The sequence below is a fragment of the Corythoichthys intestinalis genome, chromosome 11, assembly GCF_030265065.1.
Source record: "Corythoichthys intestinalis isolate RoL2023-P3 chromosome 11, ASM3026506v1, whole genome shotgun sequence".
NCBI classification, from domain to species: Eukaryota; Metazoa; Chordata; class Actinopteri; order Syngnathiformes; family Syngnathidae; genus Corythoichthys; species Corythoichthys intestinalis.
The window spans coordinates 55,292,309-55,317,340 of record NC_080405.1 but is presented as its reverse complement, the minus strand read 5'-3'; the positions used below and the strand labels follow the sequence as shown (position 1 = coordinate 55,317,340).

At 40.8% G+C, this 25,032-nt stretch overlaps 1 protein-coding gene across 3 annotated transcripts in view; it reads left to right on the top strand.

Annotated features, from left to right (window-relative positions):
* LOC130923704 (amyloid beta precursor protein binding family B member 2-like) overlaps positions 1-25,032 on the top strand; it is an 89,786-nt gene that overhangs the window by 23,447 nt on the left and 41,307 nt on the right. For 2 of the 3 annotated variants that reach the window (XM_057849618.1, XM_057849617.1), the window contains 4 exons: positions 211-296; positions 419-479; positions 2,304-2,450; positions 6,528-6,655. In XM_057849618.1, the coding sequence (XP_057705601.1) occupies positions 211-296; positions 419-479; positions 2,304-2,450; positions 6,528-6,655 (422 nt within the window). Of the gene's footprint in view, positions 1-210; positions 297-418; positions 480-2,303; positions 2,451-6,527; positions 6,656-14,302; positions 15,036-25,032 lie in introns of those variants that run through there. The other variant, XM_057849619.1, reaches the window with a different exon arrangement.

Genomic DNA, 25,032 nt, shown 5'->3' with positions numbered 1-25,032 from the left:
CTTGAACGACATCCAGCTAATTCAAACTAAATTAGACCGTGTAAAGTTTGGAAAAGTATCTGGACATATTATAGAATATAGAATGTACATTGGGAAAATTCACCCTGCCTGCTTGAATGTCTTTCTATGTGCACGTTGAGCAAAAATTGCACAAATCAGAGAAGTCATTTTTCATGCGAACTACTTCTTTGTGCGTGTGTTTCCATCCAGGAGCTAAAAGACTACCCGATCTATCCTGATCCCAGTCTGAAGGCATTTGAAGGAGCGACACTCCGCTATGCTTCACTCAAACTCAAGTAAAACTTCTAGAAAACTGCTTGTGATAGAACTAAATACTGCACATTTTTTTCTAGTATAGGATGAAAACCTCTAATTTGTGACGAACACTTACTTACATCAATGTCTCACATTTTTGCAGCCCTGCAGCTCCTCTTGAAACCGTGGACCTCAACAATACCTTTCCTGATCCAGAAGCAATGGTAGGACTCCACTGTCAAGTTCAAAAATAGACCCTTAGGTAGACATATGTAAAATTACCCAAAAATAAGGAGATAAGACACTCAGTTTTCTTGGCCAAGGAGAGCAAAAGAGGGACTAGACAGAGGGATGCTAGATTACACCGTATAGTCCCCAAAATTGATCTAAGGAAAAACCCTCCTTGCTATTTTTATTTAGGGATTTGTCCTAACACAGAAGGGTGCCACCCTGAGGGAGGGGAGAGCAAGCTGGAGACACCCATGTGATTTTGGTTGGCTATGTGTGAGCATGTAGGTGGAACTAACTAAATACACGTGTGTAAGCAAGGGCACATGTAAAAAATGACACTTCAGTTATGCAACGCTGCGGCCATGGAAGATGTCCTCGAATGGAAAATTGTCCTCGAAGGTCTAGACGAAAGTCCAGATGCCAGGTGCTGAAGATGTCTCGGAAGGTCTAGATACGCAATGATGCGCCCATGAAGCAAGGCAGTTGTCATCCCGACCCTCTTTACTCTTTGTAACACTTAAACATTATACTACAACCTAGTATAGCAAGCAATAATCATTTACTGGTTATATCAATAAGAGAAAAATATGGCAACATGTAATATTTATGGCATATATGAGCACAAGCAAATATTCAATCAATCAAGCAAATATTCAATCAATCAAACCTCGATAATTACCTCAACATCCACTATGTATGATAATTGATGGTAGCTTTGCATACCCATTCATTTCTAATGGGCAAAATTTCCCATTCATTTCCAATGGCCCTATTCGCCAAAACCACAAAAAACTTCATTCACTTCTATTGATTTCCAACCCAAGTGACCAGTTATCAACAGGAAGTGACCCAGTGTGAGCAGGAAGTGACCCTAAAATGCATCAAGATCAACAGGAAGTGACCCAATATGAACAGGAAACGAATCAGAAATGCCCCCAAATCAATAGGAAGTGACCCAACACGAACAGGAAGTGAGCCCAAAATCAACAGGAAGTCACCCAATATCAAGATGAAGTGACTCCGAAATGCCCCAAAACAAGAGGAAGTGATCCGATAGCTACAGCAAGTGAATCCAAAATGCTTCAAAATCAACAGGAAGTGACCCGATATCTACATGAAGTGGACCCGAAATGCCTCCAAATCAACAGGAAGTGACCTGATAAGTGACTCTAAAATGCCTCCAAATCAACAGGAAGTGACACAATATTTAAAGGAGGTGGACCCAAAATGTCCCCAAATCAGCAGAAAGTTAACCGATATCAACAGGATGTGACTCTAGAATGCCTCAAAATCAACAGGGAGTGACCCAATATGTACAGGAAGTGTTCCTGAAATGGCTCAAAATTAACAGGAAGTAAACCTGGATTGGCTCAAAATCAACAGGAAGTGACTTGATATCTACAGAAAGTCTCACTGAAATGCTCCAAAATCAACAGGAAGTCGACCCGAAATGCTTCAAAATCAATAGGAAGGGACCCTGGAATACCTCAAAAACAACAGGAAGTGACACTGAAGTGCCTCAAAATCAACAGGAAGTGACCAAATAGGTACAGGAAGTGAACTCGAAATGCCCCCCAATTTAAGGGAAGTGTACCCGAACTGGCTCAAAATCTACAGGAAGTGACACAATAAAAGCAAAGCTACTGTTGCAATTTCTCAAGTTTAAAATATCCTACTCTGCTTTTTGTTGTTTTCAAAGTAAAATTTGACACATAGAATACCAATTGTTGTTTACTGCTACTGTCCTTGAGGAAACGTACATGTTTTGACAAAGAACAAAAGAAAAGAAAAAGTAAACCAAGATGTTTTCTTTCCAGTCATTTCCGGTGCGATCTTTGGGCTGGGTGGAGATGGCCGAACAAGATCTGTGCGAGGGGAGGAGCAGCGTGGCCGTTCACCACTGCATTAGACAGCTGTCCTACTGCAGGAGGGACATCCGAGACTCGGCCGGCGTCTGGGGAGAGGTTGCTTACTTTTATCGTCATCTACACTAAATGCATCACGGATGGACTAATAAACAGAAAAACAAGCTAGTAGATGTCCAATTCCTTCAATCTAGGAGGGATGGCAGCGAGTGAACACGGACTGGACGTCTATGGCGGCCAATTCCATGCAATTTTGGGATTTTTCACGTCATTTCCTGTTGATTTTCTGTCACTTCCTTTTCCTTTTGGGGCATTTACAAGTCACTTCCTGTCGATTCTGGGTTACTGGGGCATATCAAATAATTTCCTGTTGATTTTTGGTCACTTCCTATTGATTTATGGGTCACATCCTGTTTATTTTATGGCATTTATAGGTCACTTCCTGTTGATTTTCCGTCACTTCCTTTTCTTTTGGGGTATTTATGGGTCACTTCCTGTTGATTTTCGGTTACTGGAGATTTTGAGGCATTTACATTCACTTCCTGTTGGTTTTGGGGCATTTACGGGTCACTTCCTGTTGGTTTTGAGGGAGTAACGGGTCACTTCCTGTTGATTTTCAGTCATTTCCTTTTCCTTTTGGGGCATTTACGGGTCACTTCCTGTAGGTTTTGGTTTACTGGGGCATTTCAAATAATTTCCTGTTGATTTTTGGTTACCTCCTGTTGATTTCGGGGCATTTACAGGTCACTTCCTGTTGATTTTCAGTCATTTCGTTTTCCTTTTGGGGCGATTACAGGTCACTTCCTGTTGATTATGGGTTGCTAGGGCTTTTCATGTCATTTCCTGTTGATTTTCAGTCACTCCCTTTTCCTTTTGAGGCATTTACATTCACTTCCTGTTGGTTTTGGGGCATTTACGGGTCACTTCCTGTTGTTTTGTGGGAGTTACGGGTCACTTCCCATTGATTTTCAGTCACTTCCTTTTTCCTTTGGGGCATTTACGGGTCACTTCCTGTCGATTTTGGTTTACTGGGGCATTTCAAATAATTTCCTGTTTATTTTGGGTCACTTCCTGTTGATTTTTTGGCATTTATGGGTCACATCCTGTTGATTTTAGGGCATTTATAGGTCACTTCCTGTTGATTTTCGGTCACTTCCTTTTCTTTTGGGGCATTTATGGGTCACTTCCTGTTGATTTTCGGTTACTGGAGCTTTTGATGCATTTTCAGGTCACTTCCTGTTAGTTTTGGGGCATTTACGGATCACTTCCTGTTGTTTTTGGGGAAGTTATGGGTCACTTCTTGTTGATTTTCAGTCACTTCCTTTTCCTTTTGGGGCATTTACGGGTCACTTCCTGGCGATTTTGGGTTACTGGGGCATTTCAAATAATTTCCTGTTGATTTTCGGTCACCTGTTGATTTTGGGGCATTTACAGGTCACTTCCTGTTGATTTTCGGTCACTTGCTTTTCCTTTTGGGACAATTAAAGGTCACTTCCTGTTGATTATGGGTTACTGGGGCTTTTCGTGTCATTTCCTGTTGATTTTCAGTCACTTCCTTTTCCTTTTGACGCATTTACGGGGTCACTTCCTGTGGATTTTGGAGTAACGGGTCACTTCCTGTTGATTTTCAGTCACTTCCTTTTCCTTTTGGGGCATTTACAGGTCACTTTCTGTCAATTTTGGTTTACTGGGGCATTTCAAATAATTTTCTGTTGATTTTCGGTCACCTCCTGTTGATTTTGGGGCACTTACAGGTCACTTCCTGTTGATTTTCAGTCACTTCCTTTTCCTTTTGGGGCAATTACAGGTCACTTCCTATTGATTATGGGTTACTAGGGCTTTTCATGTCATTTCCTGTTGATTTTCAGTCACTCCCTTTTCCTTTTGAGGCATTTACATTCACTTCCTGTTGGTTTTGGGGCATTTACGGGTCACTTCCTGTTGTTTTGTGGGAGTTACGGGTCACTTCCCATTGATTTTCAGTCACTTCCTTTTTCCTTTGGGGCATTTACGGGTCACTTCCTGTCGATTTTGGTTTACTGGGGCATTTCAAATAATTTCCTGTTTATTTTGGGTCACTTCCTGTTGATTTTTTGGCATTTATGGGTCACATCCTGTTGATTTTAGGGCATTTATAGGTCACTTCCTGTTGATTTTCGGTCACTTCCTTTTCTTTTGGGGCATTTATGGGTCACTTCCTGTTGATTTTCGGTTACTGGAGCTTTTGATGCATTTTCAGGTCACTTCCTGTTAGTTTTGGGGCATTTACGGATCACTTCCTGTTGTTTTTGGGGAAGTTATGGGTCACTTCTTGTTGATTTTCAGTCACTTGCTTTTCCTTTTGGGGCATTTACGGGTCACTTCCTGGCGATTTTGGGTTACTGGGGCATTTCAAATAATTTCCTGTTGATTTTCGGTCACCTGTTGATTTTGGGGCATTTACAGGTCACTTCCTGTTGATTTTCGGTCACTTGCTTTTTCTTTTGGGACAATTAAAGGTCACTTCCTGTTGATTATGGGTTACTGGGGTTTTCATGTCATTTCCTGTTGATTTTCAGTCACTTCCTTTTCCTTTTGACGCATTTACGGGGTCACTTCCTGTGGATTTTGGAGTAACGGGTCACTTCCTGTTGATTTTCAGTCACTTCCTTTTCCTTTTGGGGCATTTACGGGTCACTGCCTGTAGGTTTTGGTTTACTGGGGCATTTCAAATAATTTCCTGTTGATTTTTGGTTGACTCCTGTTGATTTCGGGGCATTTACAGGTCACTTCCTGTTTATTTTCAGTCACTTCGTTTTCCTTTTGGGGCAATTACAGGTCACTTCCTGTTGATTATGGGTTACTTAGGGCTTTTCATGTCATTTCCTGTTGATTTTCAGTCACTCCCTTTTCCTTTTGAGACATTTACATTCACTTCGTGTTGGTTTTGGGAAATTTACGGGTCACTTCCTGTTGTTTTGTGGGAGTTACGGGTCACTTCCCATTGATTTTCAGTCACTTCCTTTTTCCTTTGGGGCATTTACGGGTCACTTCCTGTTGATTTTTTGGCATTTATGGGTCACATCCTGTTGATTTTAGGGCATTTATAGGTCACTTCCTGTTGATTTTCGGTCACTTCCTTTTCTTTTGGGGCATTTATGGGTCACTTCCTGTTGATTTTCGGTTACTGGAGCTTTTGACGCATTTACAAGTCACTTCCTGTTGTTTTTGGGGCATTTACGGGTCACTTCCTGTCGATTTTGGTTTACTGGGGCATTTTAAATAATTTCCTGTTTATTTTGGGTCACTTCCTGTTGATTTTTTGCCATTTATGGGTCACATCCTGTTGATTTTAGGGCATATATAGGTCACTTCCTGTTGATTTTCGGTCACTTCCTTTTCTTTTGGGGCATTTATGGGTCACTTCCTGTTGATTTTCGGTTACTGGAGCTTTTGATGCATTTACAGGTCACGTCCTGCTAGTTTTGGGGCATTTACGGGTCACTTCCTCTTGTTTTTGGGGGAGTTACGGGTCACTTCTTGTTGATTTTCAGTCACTTCCTTTTCCTTTTGGGGCATTTACGGGTCACTTTCTGTCGATTTTGGTTTACTGGGGCATTTCAAATAATTTTCTGTTGATTTTCTGTCACCTCCTGTTGATTTTGGGGCATTTACAGGTCACTTCCTGTTGATTATCAGTCACTTCCTTTTCCTTTTGGGGCAATTACAGGTCACTTCCTGCTGATTTTGGGTTACTGGGGCTTTTCATGTCATTTCCTGTTGATTTTCAGTCAATTCCTTTTCCTTTTGAAGCATTTACAGGTCACTTCCTGTTGGCTTTGGGCTATTTACAGGTCACTTCTTGTTTTTTTGGGGGGAGTTACGGGTCACTTCCTGTTGATTTTGGGTTACTGGGGCATTCATGTCATTTCCTGTTCATTTTAGGGCATTTGGGGGTCTCATCCTGTTGATTTTGTGTTACTGGGGCATTTCATATCACCTTGTGTTGATTTTATGTCACTTCCTTTTCCTTTTGCGGCATTTACGGGTCACTTCCTGTTTGTTTTGGGGCAATTATTGGTCAATTCCTGTTGATTTTGGGGCATTTTCCGTTAGTGTCTGTTCAAATGACACCCTATTAAAACAAATGACCCAGATGCTGGTGGAAAGGCTCACAGAGTTTTTGTTGTCTTAAAGGGTAAAGGGATGCTGCTGGTGCTTCAAGACCGCATGTTGACTCTGGTTGACCCAGATGATCAAAGCCTCCTCCATTCCCAGCCAATCAGCAGCATTCGTGTGTGGGGAGTCGGACGTGACCATGACAGGTAGGTGAAACATAGCTTCAGATAGCTATTGAATCGGGTTATGAGAGCACTCTTACCTATTTGCTGTGAAATGGATGCTACAAAGCAAATACAGTACAAGCAAAGAATACAATGTTTTACGACACACATTTGCAAAACAAAGCTCCCCAAATATAATCTTGGTATTTTTTCCCCCCACCTGCTTTGTCAGCACGCCACACAGGCCATATATTTTCTCTGTGATGAAACTATCAGATTGTAACTTTTAATCAATTAATGCAGGGAATTCATGGGCTTTTTCTCTGCAAATGATATCTTTTTATATGTACTAATGCAAAACCTTCACTAGAGGGCGCCAGAGTCAAAGTACAGTACTTCAGTACAAGTTGCAGAATGTTCATTGAAATGCTTCTGGTTCTGGTTCTTTAATTTTGTGATACTATAGTAGCTTACCAAAAAAGACTTAAGCTTTGGAACCACTGTTTTGGAGTCCTGTTGTATCCCAAAAATGTTAAATAGTCGGAGATGTTTACTTGGAGTGGGAAGCAGTAGGTCCCAAAACATAATGATTTGCGATACAAGGCTTACAATAATGATTATTTCAAATGGGCACGGGGGGAGCGGTGGCGGGTCTCTCCATCCCCAGGAGGGCCGAGAACGAAAGTGGTATTTGGTGTAGGGCAAAACGGATTTTAGTATGAGGCATTTTTTTGGTATGTGGCAAAATGGCCTTTGGTATATAGCATTTTATTGGGTAAATGGCATTTTTGGGCATGTGGCAAAATGGATTTTAGTATGTGGCAAAATGGATTTTGGTATGTGGAAAAGTGGATTTATCTATGTGGTATTTTTATTTGGAATGTGGCAAAATGGATTTTGATATGTGGCATTTTTTTGTATGTGGCATTTTGTTGATATGTGGCAAAATGGCTTTTTGTATATAGCATTTTTTCTGGTATATGGCATTTTTATTTGGAATGTGGCAAAACGGATTTTGGTATGTGGCATTTTTTGGGGGGGTATATGGCAAAATGGCCTTTGGTATATAGCATTTTTTTGTATATAGAATTTTTTTGGGTAAATGGCATTCTTTTGGTATGTGGCAGAATGGATTTTAGTATGTGGCAAAATGGATTTTGGTACATGGCATTATGATTTGGGAGGTGGCATTTTTATTTTTTGGTATGTGGCAAAATGGCCTTTGGTGTATATATCAATTTTTTGGGGGATAAAGCATTTTTTGTTTGGTGAATGGCATTTTTTTGGTATGTGGCAAAATGGATTTTGGTATATGGCATTTTTATTTGGAATGTAGCAAAATGGATTTTGGTATGTGGCATTTTTTTGGTATGTGGCATTTTTTTTTGATATGTGGAAATATGGATTTTGGTATGTGGCATTTTTTTGGTATGTGGCATTTTTTTTGATATGTGGAAATATGGATTTTGGTATGTGGCATTTTTTGTATGTGACATTTTGTTGATAAGTGGCAAAATGGCTTTTGGTATATAGCATTTTTTTGTATATAGCATTTTTTCTGGTATATGGCATTTTTGTTTGGAATGTGGCAAAATGGATTTTGGCATGTGGCTTTTTTTGGTATGTGGTAAATTGGATTTTGGTAAATGGCATTATGATTTGGTATGTGGCATTATTATTTTTTTAATGTGGCAAAATGGATTTTGGTATGTGGAAAAATGGATTTTGGTACGTGGCGTTTTTTTACCACCTGACACCTTGCTTGGAACTGGGTCACATTGGATAAGGCGCTATTTGTGAAAAAGAGGGGGCGCCAAACTGAGGAGCTTTTAGTCATGAGCATGACAATTTTGGACCGAAACTGCTGTTTGGATAGCAAAAACTTAAAAAGGTCCTCAGCACCCCCTGCTGTGAGTGACTTCCAGCGCACCTCTTCGGATGACTACATTTACTTTAACTTAAGTAATAGTATTTTGAAGTAACGGCACTCTCACTTGCTTAAAAATTTTGGCTACCCGATAATATCGGACAACTCTAATCAGAAGTCAAAATTCAGTATTAGGACACTCCAACTGAAGATACAATGGTATGAAAAAGTATCTGAATCTTTTGGAATTTCTCACATTTCTGCATAAAATCACCATCAAATATGATCTGATCTTTGTCAAAATCACACAGATGAAAAAAACAGTGTCTGCTTTAACTTAACCCACCCAAATATTTACAGGTTTTAATATTTTAATGAGGATAGTTTGCAAACAATGACAGAAGGGGAAAATAAGTAAGTGAACCATCACATTTAAATATTTTGTCCCCCCCCCCCCCCCTTTGGCAGCAATAACTTCAACCAGATGCTTCCTGTAGCTGCAAATCAGTCTGGCAGATTGATCAGGACTAATCTTGACCCATTCTTCTCTACAAAATTGCTGTAGTTCAGTCAGATTCTTGGGATGTCTGGGATGAATTGCTGTCTTTAGGTCATGCCACAGCATCTTAATGGGGTTCAAGTTTGGACTTTGACTTGGCCACTCCATGTATTTTGTTCTTCTGAAACCATTCTGAAGTTGATTACTTCTGTATTTTGAATCATTGTCTTGTTGCAGCATCCATCCTCTTTTTAGCTTCAACTGTTTTCACAGACGGACTCAGGTTTTCCTGCAAAACTTTTGAATTCATTCTTCCATTAATGACTGCAATTTGTCCAGGCCTTGGGGCAGCAAAACAGCCCCAAATCATGATGCTCCCTCCACCATGCTCCACGGGGTAGTTGAGGTGTTGATGTTGATGAGCTGTTCCATTTTTCCTCCACACATGACGTTATGTGTTACGCCCAAACAATTCAACTTAGGTTTCATCAGTCCACAAAATATTTTGCCAAAACCTCTTTGGAGCGTCCATGTGCCTTTATGCGAACATTAAACAAGCAACAATATTTTTTTAGACAGGAGTGGCTTCTTCTTTGGAGTCCTCCCATGAACACCATTTCTGGCCATAGTTTTACATGTAGTTGATGTGTGCACAGAGATATTGGACTGTGCCAGTGATGTCTGTAAGTCTTTAGCAGACACACTAGGGTTGTTTTTTACCTTTCTGAGTATCCTGCGCTGAACTTTTGGCGTCATCTTTGGTGAACGGTCACTCCTTGGGAGAGAAGCAACAGTGCCAAACTCTCGCCATTTGTAGACAACTTCTCTGACTGTTGATTGATGAACATCCAGACTATTAGAGATGGTTTTGTATCCTTTCCCAGCTTTATACAAATCAACAATCCTTGATCGCAGGTCTTCAGACAGCTCTTTTGACCGAGCCGTGATGCACATCAGACAATGCTTCTCATCAAGACAATTTTTTTTTTTGTTTTTTTTTAACAGGACAAACCTGTCCTGTTAAGCTGTTTGACACTGAGAATGGAAGTCTAAGTGTCCAGTTGGTCTGAACTGTTTTAATTAGGGCTGTCAAAATTATCGCGTTAACGGGTGGTAATTAATATTTTAAATTATCACGTTAAAATTAGGGCTGTCAAAATTATCGCGTTACCGGGCAGTAATTAATTTTTTAAATTAATCACGTTAAAATATTTGACGCAATTAACGCACAAATGCCCCGCTCAAACAGATTAAAATGACAGCTCAGTGAAATATGTATTTGTGTTTTTCGGAAATTTGGCGCCCTCTGCTGGCGCTTGGGTGCAACTGATTTTATAGGCTTCAGCACCCATGAGCATTGTGTAAGTAATTATGGACATCAACAATGACGGGCTGCTAGTTTATTTTTTGACTGAAAATTTTACAAATTTTATTAACATGAAGAGGGGTTTCAATATAAAATTTCTATAACTTGTGCCAACATTTATCTTTTAAGAACTACAAGTCTTTCTATCCATGGATCGCTTTAACAGAATGTTAATAATGGTAATGCCATCTTGTTGATTTATTGTTATAATAAAGAAATACTGTACTTATGTACCGTATGTTGAATGGATAGATCCATCTTGTGTCTTATCTTTCCATTCAAACAATAATTTAAAGAAAAATATAGCATGTTTTATAGATGGTTTGAATTGTGATTAATTGCGATTAATTAATTTTTAAGCTGTAATTATCTCGATTAAAAATGTTAATTGTTTGACAGCCCTAGTTAAAATATTTGACGCAATTAACGCACATGCCCTCTCAAACAGATTAAAATGTGTAAAATATGCTTGATTGTATGACCATTATACTCTGCGGGTTATGCAAGTTTGCTCTCCCAAGCTATTATGAAGAATACAGTTTTAGCCCATAATCATGTGCTTACATTTTTATTACCGGCAATTGCTCACATTCTGCTGATAAATAGATACACACACATATGTTGATTCATCACACAACGTCTCAGTACTTTTCCACCAAGCTACTTCGAGTGCAAATGTGTGTTCAAAACAAAGTTATCTTGCTCGCTCAAGAGTGTGACTGTTAATTTAATCAATGACTAGAATAAGGAACTTGCCCGATCGAAACTGCCACGTTGGACAACAGTGTTGTAACTATGTTCTGCCCAGCAACAAGCCCTCAATAAAAGTAAGCAGCGCGGGGAGCTCTGAGAGAGACTTCGATGAGACGCTCTTAGTCACGTTGCCCGATCTCAGACCTCTCCCCAAACTGCAGTTGGTAAAGTCTACTCTCTGGCTCACGCCTCCTTGTGTCCTGCCTTTGTCACCTCGCTCTGGGTCAACAGCTAAATTGAAGAAGGTGTTTTAGACCCAACAAAATGACAGCACAGTCCAATGTCCACTTGTTATTTGTGTTTTTGGGAGTTATGTCGCCCTCTGCTGGCGCTTGGGTGTGACTGATTTTATGGGCTTAAGCATCCATGTGCATTGTGTAATTATTGACATCAACAATGCTGGGCTACGAGTTTATTTTTTGATTGAAAATTTTACACATTTTATTAAAACGAAAATATTAAGAGGGGTTTTAATATAAAATATCTATAACTTGTACTAACATTTATCTTATAAGAACTACAAGTCTTTCTATCTATGGATCACTTTAACAGAATGTTAGTAATGTTAATGCCATCTTGTTGATTTATTGTTATGATAAACAAATACAGTACTTATGTACAGTATGTTGAATGTAAATATCCATCTTGTGTCCATTCCAACAATAATTTACAGAAAAATATGTAGTGCTGCAACGATTAATCGATTAACTCGAGTATTCGATTAGAAAAAAATATTCGAATTAAATTTTGTTGCTTCGAGTATTCGTTTAATTAATGTGGCATTGTAATGGTTTATTTTGAAAGTGTTTACGTTTAGTTTTATTGATAAGGGTGAATGCACTGCCCTCTGGTCTGCCTCATTTCACATGGCTGAATCCAACTGCCCCCTGTTCAGACCAACGTAAGCTAAGTTTTTTTTTTTTTTTTGAGCTAATGTTTTTTAATGCATTCATAATTTAGTTTATAGGTATATTTAGCTGGCTTTTTTGGGGAATATGAGTCTGAACCATTTGTTAAGAGCATTGTCAAAAAAAAAACAAAAAAAAAACACTTTAGCATTTTATAGCATTTATGCTAGCGGACGTTTGCTATATAAGTTAGCCAATTGTTCTTTTGTTGTACATAGATTCTCGTTTATTTTTTATACCGTTTGAGGCTTGGCTCAGGTATTTTAATTTTAAAGTTCCTTATCCGATTACTCGATTATTCGAACTAACTAGTTCATCGATTAATTGACTACTAAAATAATCGATAGCTGCAGCCCTAAAAATATGGTATATTTTATAGATGGTTTGAATTGCGATTAATTACGATTAATTAATTTCTAGGCTGTAATTAACTCGATTAAAAATTTTAATCGTGTGACAGCCCTAGTTTTAATGTTTCACAGTGAATATGACAGACATTGTGATCATTCAATATACTTTGTTTATTATGACAAAGAAGCGAACAAGAAGGGGTTATGGGGGAACAGAACAAAAGAAAAAAAAGAAAAGAAACATAAACAACAAAAAGAAATAAAGTGAACGCCTACACTAACTTTGAATATGTTAGTGCTATCGTCAGCTAGATGTATTTCCGGTTCACACCATGTGGGGGGGGGGGGGGGGGGGGCTGTTGACCAGGGAAAGAAGGGGAGGGGGATGGGGGAGTCTATAAGCTAAGTGATTGGGAGGGGTGGAGTTTACACAAATTCAATTCAATTTTATTTGTACTGTATAGCCCTGTATCACAACAAGGTTGTTTCAAAGGGCTTTGCAGAGGCAATACGATACACAGTCAGAAACAGCAGATGAAATAAATAAAGATGAAATAAATAAAGGTCAAGTCCTGGGCATCCCCCATCCTTAGACCCTCCATGTCGGCAAGGAAAAACTCCAAAAACTCTTTGGGAGAAAATGAGAAACCTTGGGGAGTACCACAGTCAGGAGAGATCCATTTCCAGGATGGATAGACAGGATGCACCAGGACTGCTAATAGGAATTAGCAGACGGAGTTACAGTTTGTAAAGATGCAATAGAGTAAGGGAACAAGAAGAGGTCCATCTAGCCAGATGAGACGGGGGTGGCAAGGAGGACGTCCATCCAGCCAGGGGTCCGGATAGTCAGGAGGCTGCAGCTGAAAAATAGCCCCTCCCCAGAGTGGCTAATTTATATTATTTAAAATTAGAAAATAGAAATATCAGCTCTGTGATCTAGAAACCAGTAATTGTGTGACACCCTTGTGAGTGTAAGCCCGTCGGCAACTGACCCTACGCCGCTCCATTGTCCCCGCGGCCCCCTGCCCGAGCGCACCCAATCACATCCAGTCACGCGGGAGCCCCATCAAACACGCGACAGCCACGCAGACGAGCAGACGGCCCCCACCCGAGCGTGCCCAATCACATCCAGCCGCGTCGGAGTCCCATCAAACACGCGACAACAGACAGCCCCCACCCAGCCAGCCCGGGGAGGTAGGGCTGGCGGGGGGTGGCACAGCGCTGCCCATCCCTCCTCCTGCAGCCCAGCAAAGGAGCCATTGTCACCCCCCGGGATCCAGGGTGGTCCCCTGGGCCACCCGCGCCCCCTTCCACCGGCCTTCAGGGATGGGGATAGGGGACGCACCACCAAAACCACGTCCACCCACACCCCTGACTGCCCACCTGGCCTACGAGCCACAGCTCCCATCCCGGCACTGCATGCCACAGAACCCCCAACGGCCCACCAGGGCAGGCCAGGGTCCCCTGCCGGACTTGGCGACACCCAGCCGATACATTGGCGTCCAGCCAGCGACCCGCAACGGAGCGCAGGGCGGATACCTAGGCAGAGAAGAAAGGGGAAGGCAGAAGCAGGAGAACGCCGAGGAGCCGCCGCGGGGCGACGCGAGCTCGGAGCCCCGACCTCCCCCTACTCCCGCGGCCAGCAGCCCAGGCAGAGGGGAGGCCACGCTCCAGGAGCCACGCCAGCACATGATGGGAATACAATTCTTACCAGTTGTGTGTTTTATAGTGGGCAGGGCAGCTTTAAACCACTCATCAGTGATTGGGCACACACCTGACTTCAATTGTTTGAGAAAAATTGCTTTCAATTGCTCTTTAAGTCTCCTTAGGTAGAGGGTTCACTTACTTATTTTTCCCCTTTTCTGTCATTGTTTGCATGCTATCCTCATCAAAATTTGAAAACCTATAAATGTTTAGGTGGTTTTCGTTCAAGCAAACACTGATTTTTCATCTGTGTGATTTTGACAAAGATCAAATCACATTTGATGATTTAATGCAGAAATGTGAGAAATTCCAATAGGTTCAGTTACTTTTTCATACCACTGTATCTCCTTTGGTTCAGCTTAATTGAAGATGAATGAGTCCCCCACCACTATCTCAAGTGGGCGGGGTCTGTCGGTCCCTCGATGAAGTCATGTGGCTATATCTGAAGCACTCAGCAAGTCTGAGTATGCGCACGCCCGTTGTTGCGTGTGCAAATGTTAGCGTGCGTGCACGTGGTTTGCACCTAATGAAGTCATTTGTCTAAATCTGGAGCACTCCTTTGTGTTTCCGTGTGTGCGTTTATGTCGGTCGACTTTTTTTCTATTTTCCCCTACCTACTTTCTCCGTACCTAATTTTGGGGCTCATCCTCCTCTCCGCACTCTTTTGTCTCCAGCCCTCTTTCTGCCAGCCTCCCCCGTCGTGTCATTGGCTGCTCAGCTCAGCATCTTCCTCCCTCTTTTTTTTTTTAATCACTTTCTGTCGGGCAGGCGAAAGGGAACGATAGCCGCAACTCTGAGCGTGCCGGGAGACGCCTCTCATTGAGAGACGGAGGTGTTGTTGTAGTAGTGGATGGAAGAGGAGGTGGGAAGAAAGAAAGAAGAACCTTTTGAGGGTATCGGGAGAGACAACGGATGGCGATGTGGCGGATGCGGAGGAGTTAATGAGCCGGGGAACTAGTTTGTGACATGGACAGCGTGAGTATTGTACCACTCCTTCTTCTTCACTCGCTTCCATTGGGCAGGTGCGAAGATGCCGCTGCAGCCGAGCAGATGTTTCGGGGGTTAAGATAAGATGCTAAAAGGAGAGGGATGAAGTAAGCAAAATAGGGATTTGAGGGTGACTGCGTGCAGAAAACAGGATTAACGTGCGGGTGTGCCGCAGGGGCTGTTATGTGCACATGCCCAAAATGTGCTATCTGCTCTAGCAAATGTGTTTTTGGCTGTATATGCGAGTTTGCATGATAAATGGGTCGCTGAATTTGCATGTTTTATTGGGAGGATGGGAGAAAAGTGGACAAAAAGAGAGTTGAGAAGAGCATCCTATCTTATCCGGTGTTTAACGACTAGTATGTATTATGCCGCACCTATTAAAGATGCTTAAACGTGAGGAAGGAAACCAGGAAAAGTAGCGGTATCGGTATAGTATTGGTCATAAGTACTGGTGCACGATAATTATTGGTCTGATAATTATCGGTCCGATAATACGAATTATGACGTCATCCCGATAAATCCAATAACATTATTAATAAGACCGATAATATGTACTGTGCTGGCTTTACAGTTTACACACTAGTATGGGAAATCAGTTGACCAGTTGCGGGGCATTGCTCCCACCTGCTGGTCAGAATAATTCAATGCACCTATTTTTTGTTACAGTAGTTTGGTTCACATTACAAGCTCATTTACTTACACCAGGCGTGTCCAAACTTTTTGCAAAGGGGGCCAGATTTGGTCTGGTAAAAATGTGGGGGGCCGACCTTGGCTGACGAACAATATATTTAAGCAAATTTTAGCAAGCCAATCTGTGTGTCACATTTGCTTTATATTTTTTTTAGTTCTGAAACGATTAATCGATTAACTTGAGTATTCGATTAAAGAAAAAAGATCCGAATTAAATTTTTGCTGCTTCAAATATTCGTTTAATTAAAGTGACACACTGCCCTCTAGTCTGCTTCATTTCACATGGCTGAATCCAGCTGCTCCCTGTTAAGACCAACATTAGCCAAGTTTTTGTTTGAGTTAGTTTTCTAAATGCATTCATAATTTAGTTTATTGGTATATTTAGCAGTTTATTTTTATTTTTTTGGTGGGAAGTTGTGTCTGAACCATTTGTCAAGAGCATTGTTTAAAAAAAAAAAAAAAAAAAAAAAAAGCATCCGCGTTTTGTAGCATTTAAGCTAGCAGACTTTTGCTATGTAAGTTTAAGGCTCAGCTCAGGTATTTTAATTTTTCATGTTCCTTACCCGATTACGCGATTATTCGAACTAACTCGTTCAGCGATTAATCAACTACTAAAATAATCGATAGCTGCAGCCCTAATTTTTAAAAATTTATTATTTCAACAATCTCGCAACCAGCCTTTGTGGCATTCTCTTGTGACTCTTGGGCTCTTGCGAAATACTGCTGCTGTAAAATTAAACTAGCTTGAAGCTGCTTCAATTTCTCGCTACATATCTTCCCTGTAATCTTTTCGGACATGTCAGCATGTCTTGCTTGGTAATATCGCCTCACATTGAACTCTTTAAAAACAGCGACTGTCTCTTTGCAAATGAGGCAGACACAGTTGTTGCATATTTTAGAGAAGAAATAGTCCAATTTCCACCTATCCTTGAAGCGTCGGCCATTGCAGTCAACTTTCTTTTTTTTGTTGATTGTCGCCATTTTAGAAAATTGGGAGTGAAGGGGTAATGTTGCTCAGAGTGGTGCTGCAGTTTAGTTGGTAAATGAGGAGCAGCATTTAGTGTGTAAGCTCCTTCATATGCTGGTAGCATTACTGCTGACCAATTTATTAGGTCTGTGTGCGGGCCAGATGTTAATGATTATTATGACTGAGGCTGGGGGCCGGATGAAATTTGACCACGGGCCGCATTTGGCCCCCGGGCCGGACTTTGGACATGTCTTACACATTGCGGTGTCTAGCGGTAGCATTGACAATCGTGAATGCTTTCTGTTACGTTTCCGACTCGGAAATATATGTCTGTAAGTATTTTATGTTTACTATAACACATGGATGTTCAACATATGTTTACTTCTGTGGTGAAGGGTCATATGTACAGAACTTCATAAGTTGTTGTGTTATAGAAGCCAGCATATGCTTTAGTAGCTTAAGCTAGTGTGCTATGCTATTACTATAATAGTTGTGTATATTGTGCAGTTTTTTGTATATTGAGTATTGAATATGTGTATTTTTCTGTTGTACTTTCACAATATTAAGACGAGTGTCTTCCCATAAAAGCAAGAAAAGACCAAGCCTTGTGGTTTATGGAAGTGCATTCATTTTAGCTGGCTGTTGGGCAGTGCAGAAGTGAAACGCACTGTTTTGTTCATGTCATTATGAAAAATCTGGTGAGATCAAAGGCAAATATATGTTGAATCCACCACTATTTTTTATTTTTTAAACCTCCAGGTGTTCAAAAACTAGGTTATACATTTAAAAAATTATATGTTTATTATCGGTTATCGATATCGGTATCGGCTTTGAGGAGCAGGAAGTTATCGATATCGGTATCGGTTTCAAAAAATGGATATCGTGCACCCCTAGCCATAAGCGGATATTATGGGGGGACAGCCCCCCCGGTGGCCGAAAAGTGTCATTGCATGTAATTGAGGTTCCTATATATATATGTAAAAGTTGTAAAGCAACAAAAATGAATGAAAAGAACAGAAATTATTTTTTTATAATGGGTCGAAATTATTTTTTGAACAGATAATGGGACTAGCAACAAACTCATTTGCTTTGCATATAATTTTCAAAAACAAAACAAAAATTAGGGGAGGGTAATTTTATTTTTCAAATTATTTTTCTTTGATTGAAAACATTTTTTTTTTTTTTTTTGATTAAAGAAACTTTTTTGGGGGGATTAAATGATTTGGACACAAATGTCCTACTCATAATATGGCCCAAACACAAAAATGATTGCTTCAATCAAAGAAAACTTTTTCAATGAAAAATGAAGTGTTCAAATGCAAAATTTTCAATATTTTTTCACATTCAAAAACTTTTTTCTATGATTGAAATTTTTCTGTTTTTGATTGAAGCGATTTTTTTTTAATCTATATTTTTTTGAAGCAACTTATTTTTTGATTGACTAGTAAAGAGAAAGATGTCCTAGCCAAACACAAATCAACATTACTTGAATTAAAAAGTTGCTTCAATAAAAAAAACAAACAAACTTGACTTCAATAGAAAATAAATAGATAAATAAATAAATAATAATCAAAGAAAAATAACTTTCACATGCATTTTTTTTTTTTAGTTTTTTAAATTTCAAATTGTTTTTGAATTAAAACAACATTTTTTTAAATTGAAGCGACTTTTTTTTGGTTGAAAATATATGTTTTGATTAAAGCAACTGTTTTTTTTCTTCTTTTTTTTTGATTGAATAATAAAGACACAAATCTACCTCCATATGGCTCCGCCCAGGGGATACAATTTTTGACTGGGGTAATAACTACATTGGCACGACAGCGGCCGGCGTACCAAATTCAATGGATGATCATCTCGGCGAAAAGTATTGCCTAAGCAGCCTGATTTAGAATTCCCCTCAAGAATGATGGGAAACAATTAATGCTCATTGTCAACTTATTTTAAATATTCTTGTAAGTTCATGTTATTGCTGACACTGCGTTTTGGGGTCATCAAGATATTGTGCCCCCCCAGCCCCAAAATTCAAACTCCGCCTATGGGCCTCCCATCTTATCTGGTGTTTAACGACTAGTATGCGTTATGCAGCACCTATTAAACGTGCTTAAAGGTGAGGAAGGAAACTAGGAAAAGTAGTGGTATGGGTGTAGTATTGGTATCGGCTGATACAGTACGAAATTGGTATCGGGAGGTTAGAAACTGTATTGGTGCAACGCTAATTCGGAGCTCTCCATTTGAAATGGAAAATGCAGTTTCCGGAGAAATTGCGATGGGAGTTTTGCTGTGATTGTTGGTATATCGGGTCACTGGTGCACGATAATTATTGGTCCGATAAATATCGGTCCGATAATAGGAATTATGATGTCATCCCAATAAATCCAATAACATTAATAATAGGACCTATAATACTGTATGTACTGTGCTGCCCTACACAACAGCATGGGAAATCAGTTGACCATTTGCGGGGCATTGCTGCCACCTGCTGGTCAGAATAATTTGCTGCATCTATTTTTTGTTTTGCTCACAAGCTCATTCACTTACACCAGGGGTCCCCAAACTTTTTCCTGTGAGGGCCACATAACTTTTCCCTTCTCTGATGAGGGGCCGGGTCAGTTTGTAACAGAAAAAGTGTGACGATTGCAGGAGTGCCTAAATGTAAAAATGTATTGTTTTTCAGAAAGCCACAATCAAATAACCCTTTCTGGATTCTTCACGGAACAAAAGTTAAAAAAAAAAAAAAAAAAAAAAAAATATAATATAATAATAATATAATATAATTAGGGCTGTCAAAATTATCGCATTAACGGGCGGTAATTGATATTTTAAATGAATCACGTTAAAATATTTGACGCATTTAACGCACATGCCCCGCTCAAACAGATTAAAATGACTGCACAGTGTCATGTCCATTTGTTACTTGTGTTTTTTGGTGTTTTGTCGCCCTCTGCTGGCGCTTTCTTTCCATGGATCGCTTGTTGATTTATTGTTACAATAAATACAGTACTTATGTACAGTATGTTGAATGTATATATCAGTCTTATCGTTCCCCTCCAACAATAATTTACAGAAAAAAAGGCATATTTCATAGATGGTTTGAATTTCGATTAATTACGATTAATTAATTTGTGATTAACTCAATAAAAATGTTTAATCGTTTGACAGCCCTAAATATAATATAATATGATATAATATAATATAATATAATATAGTGATAATATAATATAATTAGGGCTGTCAAAATTATCGCTTTAACGGGCGGCAATTAATATTTTAAATTAATCACGTTCAAATACTTGACGCATTTAGCGCTTGGGTGCGACTGATTTTATGGGTTTCCGCACCATGAGCATTGTGTAATTATTGACATCAACAATGGTGAGCTACTAGTTTATTTTTTTGTTTGAAAATTTTACAAATTATTTTAAAACAAAAACATTAAGAGGGATTTTAATATAGAATTTCTATAACTTGAACTAACATTTATCTTTTAAGAACTGCAAGTCTTTCTATCCATGGATCGCTTTAACTGAATGTTAATAATGTTAATGCCATCTTGTTGATTTATTGTTATAATAAACAAATACAGTGCTTATGTACTATATGTTGAATGTATATATCTGTCTTGTGTCTTATCTTTTTGTTCCAACAATAATTTACAGAAAAATATGGCATATTTTGTAGATGTTTTGAATTGCGATTAATTGCGATTCATTAATTTTTAAGCTGTAATTAACTCGATTAAAAATTTTAATCGTTTGACAGCCCTAAAAAATTCATTTTTTCATTATTTTACTGATCTTTTTAGACCAGTAAAAAGTAGTATGAATGAAAGTATGAAATAGACTAAATGAATATAGTTATCGGATCGGTATCGGCAAAACATCTTCAAAAACAATTGAATCGGAAGTTAAAAAAAAAAAAAAAATCAGCATCCTGACTTCCCTATTGTCCACGACAGTGCAAAAAATGATATATTTTCCCATTCATAAATAGCTTGTATTTCTCATAGAATGTTGTAGATTGATTTCCTGACCTGTGTATCGTGATCGTAATCGTATCGGGAGATGCCCAGAGGTTCCCACCCCTCTGCAGGCTTTGTGGGAGACTGAGCAGGGAGGTTATCAATCACCGCGGCGTCTATCCAATGTGCCGGGGTGAACAGGGTTGAGTCCCGGCGGGTCGTCACATGAGTCACGCGTATTAATTCGGGTGAAAGGGGCCGCGACATAAGCAAATAACATGAGCGTTGAGCGCCGAACTGGGAGGACAAAAGCTCGATAAGCAAAGGCATTGAGTTGACTTAAAAGGAGGTGATGGCTAGCGTGTGTTCATCTTGAAAATATTATTCCTTTTTTTATTCTGAGCACAAAAAAGGTCAAATTGGAGTATAATGAATAGGAATTGAAGGAATAGTATCTTTTCTCGTAGTTACGGTTTGACTGTATTAGTCTAACACACCCAATGTAAAATAAATAGCATTTATATCATAGTTTAAGAAAAACAAGCAGAATCTGTTTGATACTAGAAACTGCAATTTCTGGAGAAATTACTCTGGGTCTTTGCTGTGTGGAGATACAGATCTTCGCCCCGCCCAGGTTGGTTTTAGGGCATTTCGGGGACAATATCAGGTCACTTCCTGTTGATTTGGGGACATTTGGGGGGCGTGTCCTGGTCATATCAGGTCATTGGGGGACATTTGGGGGGCGTGTCCTGGTCATATAAGGTCATTTGGGGACATTTGTGGGGCGTGTTATGGTCATATCAGGTAATTTGGGGACTTCAGGGAGGGCGTGTCCTGGTCATATCAGGTAATTTGGGGACTTTTGGGGGAAGTGGCCTGGTCATATCCAGTCATTTGGGGACATTTGGGGGGCGTGTCCTGGTCATATCAAGTCATTGGGGGACATTTGGGGGCGTGTCCTGGTCATATAAGGTCATTTGGGGACATTTGTGGGACGTGTTCTGGTCATATCAGGTAATTTGGGGACTTTTGGGTGGATGTGTCCTGGTCATGTCAGGTAATTTGGGGACTTTTGGGGGAAGTGGCCTGGTCATATCCGGTCATTTGGGGACATTAGGGTGGCCTGTCCTGGTCATATCAGGTCATTTGAGGACATTTGGGGGGCGTGTCCTGGTCATAACAGGTCATTAGAGGACATTTGGGGGCGTGTCATGGTAATATCAGATCATAAGGGGATATTTAGGGGGCGTGACCTAGTCATATCAGGTCATTTGGGGACATTTGTGGGGCGCGTCCAGGTCATATCAGGTCATTGGGGGACTTTTAGGGGGCGTGTCCTGGTCATATCAGGTAATTTGGGGACTTTTGGGGGAAGTGGCCTGGTCATATCCAGTCATTTGGGGACATTTGGGGGGCGTGTCCTGGTCATATCAAGTCATTGGGGGACATTTGGGGGCGTGTCCTGGTCATATAAGGTCATTTGGGGACATTTGTGGGACGTGTTCTGGTCATATCAGGTAATTTGGGGACTTTTGGGTGGATGTGTCCTGGTCATGTCAGGTAATTTGGGGACTTTTGGGGGAAGTGGCCTGGTCATATCCGGTCATTTGGGGACATTAGGGTGGCCTGTCCTGGTCATATCAGGTCATTTGAGGACATTTGGGGGGCGTGTCCTGGTCATAACAGGTCATTAGAGGACATTTGGGGGCGTGTCATGGTAATATCAGATCATAAGGGGATATTTAGGGGGCGTGACCTAGTCATATCAGGTCATTTGGGGACATTTGTGGGGGGCGTCCAGGTCATATCAGGTCATTGGGGGACTTTTAGGGGGCGTGTCCTGGTCATATCAGGTAATTTGGGGACTTTTGGGGGAAGTGGCCTGGTCATATCCAGTCATTTGGGGACATTTGGGGGGCGTGTCCTGGTCATATCAAGTCATTGGGGGACATTTGGGGGCGTGTCCTGGTCATATAAGGTCATTTGGGGACATTTGTGGGACGTGTTCTGGTCATATCAGGTAATTTGGGGACTTTTGGGTGGGGGTGTCCTGGTCATGTCAGGTAATTTGGGGACTTTTGGGGGAAGTGGCCTGGTCATAACCGGTCATTTGGGGACATTAGGGTGGCCTGTCCTGGTCATATCAGGTCATTTGAGGACATTTGGGGGGCATGTCCTGGTCATATCAGGTCATTAGAGGACATTTGGGGGCGTGTCCTGGTCATATCAGATCATAAGGGGATATTTAGGGGGCGTGGCCTAGTCATATCAGGTCATTTGTGGGGCGTGTCCTGGTCATATCTGGTAATTGGGGGACATTTAGGGGGCGTGTCCTGGTCATATCAGGTCATTGGGGGACATTTAGGGGGCGTGGCCTGGTCATATCAGGTCATTTGGGGACATTTGGGGGGCTTGTCCTGGTCATATCAGGTCATTGGGGGACATTTGGGGAGCGTGTTCTGGTCATATCAGGTCATTTTGGGACATTAGGGTGGCCTGTCCTAGTCATATCAGGTGATTGAGGACATTTGGGGGGCGTGTCCTGGTCATATCAGGTCATTTGGGGTCATCTGGGGGGCGTGTCCTAGTCATATCAGATCATTTGAGGACATTTGGGGGACATGTCCTGTTCATATCAGGTCATTTGGGGACATTTGGGGTGGTGTGTCCTAGTCATATCAGGTCATTTAGGGGACACGTCCTATTGATATCTGGTCATTTCCTGTTTATTTGGGGACATTTTTTTATTTATTTTTTTTGCCATTGAAAATGAATGGGAAATTTGGACGTCCATGGCCGTCAATGGCATCGACTTACATATACGTCAATGGAATCCATGTACATTGGCATCAATAGATTTAACATTCATGGTGGTCAATGGCATCCATTGATGAACCAGAAATGACTCAAAATCTATAGGAAGCGACTGAAAATCAACAGCAAATGACCTTAGATGCCCCTAAATTAAACTCATTGGATGCCATTGACAGCCACGGACGTCCAAATTATTTTGACTTGATTTTGGGCCATTTCCAGGTCACTTCCTGCACATTTTATAGCATTTACAGATGACTTCCTGTTGATTTTGAGACACTTCCTTCTCTTTTGGGGACATTCTTGAGTCACTTCCTGTTCTGTATCCCAAAATAAACAGGAAGTAACCTGGGAAGGAATAGGCAGGATCCCAAATGAAATAGGAAGTGATGCTAGAATGCCTCAAAATCAACAGGAAGTGACCTGTAAGTACCCTAAAACTAACAAGGAATTAGCCTAAAATAAACTCCTAGCCTGCCATTGACAACGATAGACGTCCGATTCATTTCAACTGGGAGGGCTTTGTCAATCTTAGCCAATGAGTGAACAAAAAAAGTGACCCCAAAAATGCCCTTAATTCATAGAAAGAAACATCAAATCTACAGGAAGCGCAGTGGGTCATCATGATGAAAGTTCTCTTTATATGCCGCATTAGCATGGTTTAGCTCACCAGGTTGTAATCCTGACAGATGACTCCTCGCGCTCCACCTATAGATCTTCTCCCCGACTCGTCAAGCCAATAAATCTGCAGCCGATAAAATCCTTGCTCCTCCCTACAGAGAGGACCCGACTTTTGAAGTGCAGAATTCTAAACGTACATTTTAGCCAATTTCGAGTCATTTACCGTATTGGCCCGAATATAAGACGGCCCTGATTTTAAGACGACCCCCTCTTTTTCAAGACTTTAGGTTGAAAAAAGACTTTTTGAACACCAAATTAATTTTCATACAGAAAATAATTACATCTGGGAGGCGTGTCCTGGTCATATCAAGTCATTGGGGGACATTTAGGGGGCGTGGTCTGTCGTATCAGGTCAGTTGGGGACATTTGGGGGGCGTGTCCTGGTCATATCAGGTCATTAGAGGACATTTGGGGGGGCGTGTCCTGGTCATATCAAGTAATTGGGGGACATTTAGGGGGCGTGGTCTGTCGTATCAGGTCATTTGGGGACATTTGGGGGGCGTGTCCTGGTCATATCCGGTCATTTGGGGACATTAGGGTGGCCTGTCCTGGTCATATCAGGTCATTTAGGGACATTTGGGGGCGTGGCCTGGTAATATCATCATAAGGGGATATTTAGGGGGCGTGGCCTAGTCATATCAGGTCATTAGAGGACATTTGGGGGCGTGTCCTGGTCATATCAGGTCATTGGGGGACATTTAGGGGGTGTGTCCTGGTCATATCAGGTCATTTGGGGACATGTATGGGGAGTGGCCTGGTCATTTGAGGACATTTGGGGGGGTGTATCCTGGTCATATAAGGTCATTAGGGGACATTTAAAAAATTAATTTTCATACAGAAAATAATTACAGTACATCTGAAACAAATGATTA